This window comes from Octopus bimaculoides, chromosome 11, assembly GCF_001194135.2.
Source record: "Octopus bimaculoides isolate UCB-OBI-ISO-001 chromosome 11, ASM119413v2, whole genome shotgun sequence".
In the NCBI taxonomy this organism is placed as follows: domain Eukaryota; kingdom Metazoa; phylum Mollusca; class Cephalopoda; order Octopoda; family Octopodidae; genus Octopus; species Octopus bimaculoides.
The window spans coordinates 49789426-49796750 of NC_068991.1; the positions used below are offsets into that span (position 1 = coordinate 49789426).

The following is a 7325-nucleotide window of genomic DNA, read 5'->3' on the forward strand; positions in this document are numbered from 1 at the left end:
TGGAACAAATTAGCATGAATTTTCCCTGGAAGTTGTTTTAGTGGCATCATATTAACACTTTAGCATGTAAACCAGCCATATCCAGCCCAAATATTCTACCTGTTTTGTGTTCAAAACCAGTTAGATCCAGCCTCTTACACCTACCCTGTGATGTCATTCTAAAAAAATGTTATCACATCATCAAAATTTTAAAGCTGTGAGATAATGCATGATGATTTCAAAACAATGTAAATGAATAACCATTACATTTCACCAAAGTAATCTGAATGCTAAAGGGTTAAAACAAGAAATTTCTGTCATGGAACCATGGACAGTCTCAGGTGGGTTGGTATCAAAAGGGTTAATATTAGTAGATTTGTAGTGGGGAGAGAGATCATTTATGCCTTGTAGGCTATATGTTTTAAATCTTCTCAACTCAGTACCTCTACAGAATTCCAATTAAAACAATACTTTTATACAAGCAGAACTAACTCAGGGTAACCCAGAAGAAGAAAAAAAATTCAGCTAATAAATTTTGTTACAATTAAAATACAATCAAGCAATCATCATCATCATCATCGTTTAACGTCCGCTTTCCATGCTAGCATGGGTTGGACGACTTGACTGAGGACTGGTGAAACCGGATGGCAACACCAGGCTCCAATCTAAATCTGGCAGAGTTTCTACATAAAGAAAAAATTTTCTCAAATGTTGCTTTAAAATAAATTTTGATAGTTTTTATAGATTATTTTCATTAATACATGGCTGCTACAGACAATTAGAAAATGAGTTTATTGAAATGGAAATACATTTACTTTAATATCTATCTAGGCATTTTTATATCTTCAAGACATTTTCGAATGTTGTGTCTAGTCAACATTGTCTTCAGGATCATTTTACAACACTTCAAACCATTTCCACCTTATCTTCCACAAATTATGAGCTGAAGCAGTGTTAAGAAGATAAGAGACAAGTCAATCATAAGTGATTTTTCCAGAGGCCTTGGCATTATTTGTAACAGAGACAATGAAAGCTTGGAAGACTTCAATTCCCAACCTATAATTTTATTTTAATGAAGGCCAAGAAAACAGTGGATAAAACTAATTTATTTTGCTGTGATAATGCTTATGAGGGTAAATGAAAAATTTATATACTCTTGATTCAGTAATGAAAGCAAAAGCAGGGGTTGAACGATTACATCATTTTTTTGACACAGTCTCCTTGTTTTGTGATGTACTTATTCAGCAGTCCACAAGCTTGCTTATTCCATCTGAGATTAAGGTTTTCAGCTGGTCACATAGTCATTTGTGTACCACTTTCTGTGCTTCATCATCTGTAGCAAATTGACGCAATCCGAAGAGGTAATGGTCAGAAGGGGTGAGATTTGGACTGTAAGAGGAGAGTTCCAGCAACTCAAAACCCAATTTTTCAATGGTTTCAATGCTGTGTGTGGACATGCATTGTTGTGCAACAATAACACCAGATTTGACAATAGACTTGTTTGGTATGAATTGTTTGTTTAGTTTGTCAGCCAGTATTTCACTGTAACCAGCACTAATGACTGCAGACCCCTTTTCTGGGTAATGTTCCAGTGTAGGCCCTTTTGTGTCCCAAAAGAAAGAAAAAAACAGCTAGTATTACTTTTTCTGCAGAAGGATGAGTCTAGAATTTCTTTTCTGCTGGATATTCCAGGCGTTTTCACTCCATACTCTGCCTTTTGGGTTCTAACTCAAAGTGATGGATCCTGGTCTCATCTTCCATGACTATTGTCTCCAAGGAAGCTTTGCTTACATCACTGTAGCAGTTGAGTAAGGCTTGACAGATCTCTACACAATTCCATTTAGGCACTTCAGTAAGCTCTCTTGACACCCATCTTGCACAGACTTTACAGAAATGAAGCTTTTCATGGATGATTGTGTATACCAAACCATGACTAATTTGCAGTGAACAAGCTACCTTATTGATGGCCACTTGTTAGTTCACCAGAACCATCTCTCAAGCTTGTTGAATCTTCACATCAGTGGTAGAGATTGATGGGCATTCTTCTCCCTCATGCTTTGCACTCGTCCAGCCATGTCTGAATTTCTCAACCCACTCATACACACTTCTATATAGAAGAGCAACGTCCCCATATTGTATTGAAAGCTTGCTATGAATTTAAGCCCTTGATGCTCTTCAGACCAGAGAAATCAGATCACTTATCTCTGTTCTTCTTTGGTGCACACTACCAGCAGTGCAGCCATGCTTACTCTGTAATACAAGAAAGGAAACTGTAGCGATCATGGTCAAACTTTGGTTATATAACCATAAGAGTACCATCTTTAACCATGCAAGCACTGAAGATGAAAATACAGATAATTTTTGACTTCCCCTAGTATTTTCTTAATACCAGAATATTTTAGTCAAAGAATAAAAATAATAAATTTCATAAGTTTGAAAGAGAAGTACAAGTTAAACTTACTAAAGGCTGGCTACAGGGATACCTATACAGGTTGACTTTGCCAAAATCGTCAGCAGTAGCTGTTAATTGCTTTACACTATTTGATCGACAGCTTGCATTGATGTCTGTACCATCAGCACCTTCAGGCCAGATACCTACAATGAAATATTTAAGTTGTATAACGTTTACTAAGAAACTCTAACAGTAAATATGTATATACACATGTATACATGCACATATGTGCCTATTTTATATATATAATTCACACACAGACATGCACAAAGTGAATAAGAATTTTGAATGATGTTTTTTATAAAGTTAATTAATCTGTTAAAGTGGAGGTGCGTGGCTTAGTGGTTAGGGTGCCAGCACTATGATCGTAAATTGTGGTTTCGATTCCTAGACCGGGCGACGCATTGCGTGCTTGAGCAAAACACTTCATTTCACATTGCTCCAGTCCACTCAGCTGGCAAAAATGAGTAACGCTGCGATGGACTGGCGTCCCCTCCAGCTGTGGAACACATACGCCATTGAAACCAGGAAACTGAGCCCATGAGCCTGGTTAGGCTGTAAAGGGCGCATTTATTATTTATTTTTTAATTAATCTGTTAAAATGTCTTTTTTTTCTTTTTCGTTTCATGCCTTTCTTAAAAGTATTAGCAGTAACAGCAAAATAATTTCAACTGATTGTTAAAAAATAGCTCAACTAGGCCAATGATACATGAAAATAAAAATCGTCAACTAGTGTCACAATGTGAAGAGTTTTTATTTTATTTATTTTTTTTTTATCAGAATTCTTTGATTTCAATGTCAAAGTATCTTGTGAAGTGATTGTGAATCAGTTGCAAAATAAAACTGAGTAAAATATAAATTGTAAAAAATAATAATAAAAGGAAAAGACAAAGAATTTAAATTACCGGCAAGATTGAAACTTAAAGTACAAGTGCTGGTATGCCATTCAAGTTCCCGGATAGCATTTGGGCTAATTAACTGCTTGCAAGTAGATGCTGTCCCTGTAACAGAAAGGTTTTAATTAACTCCAAATTTATACTGAAACAACTGTATACTCAAGCAACAACAGACACTGCAACTGCATATGCATTTGATTGATTGGTTCATAAATTGATTGACTGATTGATAGACAGACAGACAGATTGATGGACACACACACTGATACACAAAGTATCAGTTGAAGCCTACAGAATAGTAGACACAGAGCACATGAAGGGGAACTAGACACACATAACAGTATGAAGATGCTCGAGTGTTGTCCTGGTTGTGGTTGCTAAAATAAAAAGTGCACACATGCGCATACACAGCAACTGCATACATGCATGCACCCAAATATACACATTTTGTAAATACGAGGTTTTATCAATAAGTATCCAGACTGTTGCCATAGTAATGAAGCTAAAGGATGCAGAGTGAAGCTGCTTGACAAAGATTGACCTTGAACTCTGCTGTGCATGTCTTAACATTCTTAACATTCTAGCTCACTTCCACTGTTTACAGCAGTGCTGGGAAGAAAGATGTGTAGCATGATCGTCACATTGACCATGACAGAGAAAATTGTCATGGCGATACCTGCTCAGAGGCCTACGCAAAGTTGCAGAAAGTGTACAGAGAGGCGTGTATGAGTCACACACAAGTGTACAAGCGGTTCAGACATTTCCAAGATGGCCAAAAAAAATGTCAATAGCAATAAATGTTCTGGGAAACCTGCAATCAGCAGAACTGAGAAAGACATCACAGATGTGCATGCAGCTGTGAAGGGAAATCATTGTATCACCACCCATAAGTTATCAGAAAATGGGCAGATTAGTTATGGTTCAGTTCAGTCCATTATCACTGAAAATTTGGGTATGAGACGCATGCCTGCCAAGTTTGTGCCAAAACTGCTTTCAGCTGACTAAAAAGACACTCGGATTTCAGTTGCACAAGATCTCCTTGTAGGCGTCTTCTGAGTAGGTATCAACACAAGCTTTTGGCAAAATTTGATGCAGATTTTCTGCTCAACTTTCTCTGTCATGGTCAATGCAACAATCACATGCTACACACCTTCCTTTCAAGCACTGCTATAAACAGCAGAAGTGAGCTAGAACATTAAAACTTAGTGCACATGCACAGCAGAGTTCAAGGTCAATCTGTGCCAAGGGGTTTCACTGTGTGCTTTAACTTCGTTACTATGGCAACAGTCTGGATACTTATTGATCAGACCATGTATACAAGTACAGAGACATATATACACGCACTAGATATGTAAGCATACAGCTATTAACAGCAACAAAGACAACCAAACATACAAACCATTAACACATTCAAGATACTGACGTTCTCAACATTAACTGCTACAGGACATATACCAAGGTAACAACTAGTTGCACTTACTGCTCTTTATTTGCATCTCTGCTAGTAACACTACTTACAGTTTTTACTGACGTTGTTCCAGAGGTAATGCAAAAACTGGCATAACTTTTTTTTTATTAACTATAAACATACAAGAGCAGAACATGCACATATTTCATCCTTCATTGTGCTATCAATTACCTCTCCTTCAAATCACTTCTTTTTAAAACCCATTCCTTCCACTTTATTTTCCATGAATCATCCCTTTCTGTGCCACCCTGAAGTACTAGTTAGGACTGCCATTTCCCTAATTTTTAACAAACTTTCTTATTTGCTATCATTCTCGCCACCCTTTTGCATCAGCTCTCAACAGGCTCTTTCTACTTTTGACCCACCCCCCTCCATTCACTATAGCCATTCCTGTATGCTTTGGACATCCATCTGTCACTGTACATCTCTCTCTCATCTCCCACTCTCCCATCCTCTACATATTTTCTGATCTATCTACAGGTTTATTATAATGCAATTCTCATCCTTTCTTCTACTGCCATTATTACTTCCTCTTTCCTGACAGACTCCTATTTCTTTCACTTCCTCCCCAAACTCATATTTACCATTGAGCACAATTTCACCTTTGTTCCCTCTGCTACATTTGCATCTACACCTAACTCTTACCATTTGTCATTTTCTTCCCACATGCTAATGAACTTATCCACCCATCCTTCCTGATTCTTTGACCACACTCTCATACTTACTTCCTTGTATCTTGATAGAATGTTCTAATATCTCATAACCACTATCACTCTCTTTACAGACACTCCCACCCACCCTAATATAATGCAGGGTAGCAAAGCAGCTCCTCTATAGCAAGACATTTGTGCCTGACTATCACAGTTCAGAGGTCATTCCCACCCCCTTTCTCTTGTGACTTTCTTTGTAACAAGTCAACATTGTAAGCTTTTTAAAATGGTTGGCATTAGAAAGGGCATCCAGCTATAAAAACCATACCAAAACAGTCAATGGAACTCATTGCAGTTCTACAACTTATTAGATCCTGTCAAACCATCCAACCTATGCCAAGACAGAAAAGGGATGTTAAAAGATGATGAGCATACATGAAACAAACTTGTACTGCATTTGAGTTCCTTGTACAAAATAAATCGCTCTATATCTGCTTTTTCCATTTGACATAACTTGGACAATACTCTTCCCTATCTGGATGCTTGTCAGGAAAAAAGAGCATTCATCCACACAAAAAAAAAACACCCAGCCTCTTGAAATACAGCATGTAAAAACACTGCTTTCTGAAACAACATCTTACAATAGATATAGAATCATACAGATATTAACAGCAACAAAACCAGACAAATACACAAACAATTAACACATCCAACAAAGTGACTTGTTCAATAATATCTGTCAATGGCTGTCACTAGTTTCATTTATTGTTGTTAGTGTAAGTTATTGCTATGGTATTTCATGAAGGTGTTTTTCTCTATTGCTGAATACCCTTCCTCTTGACAAGCACTAGGAGAGGGCAATACGAGTATAAAACCATGATTAGAGTGAAGCTGACCACAGTCTTAGTACTTCCTTTGATGCACAATGATTTGGCCGGTGCCCCTGGACTGGCTCTTGTGCGGGTGGCACATAAAAGACACCATTTCGAGCGTGGCCGTTTTCGTGTGGGTGACACGTAAAAGCACCCACTACACTCTCTGAGTGGTTGGCGTTAGGAAGGGCATCCAGCTGTAGAAACTCTGCCAAATTAGATTGGAGCCTGGTGTTGCCATCCGGTTTCACCAGTCCTCAGTCAAATCGTCCAACCCATGCTAGCATGGAAGGCGGACGTTAAACGATGACGAACGAATGATGAGTACAGAATGGAAATAAAAAGAAACCGGACGGTGTGAAGAATTTAATCAATACTAATTGATTGACTTCTTATGATTAAAAATGAATACTGGAGAAACAAACTTCAAAGATAAATGTTGTCTCAACCATCATTAACATATTTGCAGAAATACCAGTGAAACAAAAACAATTTACCCTGTGAATTACTAAAAACTTTAAAGTAAACTGAGGTTTTACATTCTACAATTATTGTTTCTTTCAGAATTGGTTACTAAATTTAGATTTAGCAATAGAAGTAAATCTAATATACCCTTGGAAAACATTTGTCATTTACATAGTATAGTTGTACCCACATAATGTTTCACAACAGTGTAAAATGAATAAGAAACTACAGCTAAACTCTTGTTTGAGCCTTTAATAAGATAATTTCAAAGAAGATCAACTACTTGAGAAAAATGGATCAAATAAATAACAAGAAAAGATAAGATGTGAAACCTCTTTCTGAGTGCCAAAATTGTCTTTCCATATATACAAGTTGGCATTAAAAGGATTTGTGAGATACACAATGAATCCAATTTATAACAGTTACTTACAAAAAAGAACTTCATAGTCTCCGGAGTTGCTCTGGATATACTGACTGTTAACTGACCAATCTATATGAGTGATAAAACTGGAATGACCCTATAATGAAACAAAAAAAAAAAAA

At 37.1% G+C, this 7325-nt stretch overlaps 1 protein-coding gene across 1 annotated transcript in view; it reads right to left on the reverse strand.

Annotated features, from left to right (window-relative positions):
- The window catches only part of LOC106869890 (echinoderm microtubule-associated protein-like 2), a 374285-nt gene that overhangs the window by 157342 nt on the left and 209618 nt on the right, over positions 1–7325 (reverse strand). Inside the window, exons 23-25 of the mRNA XM_052971985.1 lie at positions 7213–7300; positions 3337–3432; positions 2440–2574 (exon numbers count right to left, since the gene is read on the reverse strand). Of these exons, the coding sequence (XP_052827945.1) occupies positions 2440–2574; positions 3337–3432; positions 7213–7300 (319 nt within the window). The remainder of the gene's footprint in view (positions 1–2439; positions 2575–3336; positions 3433–7212; positions 7301–7325) is intronic.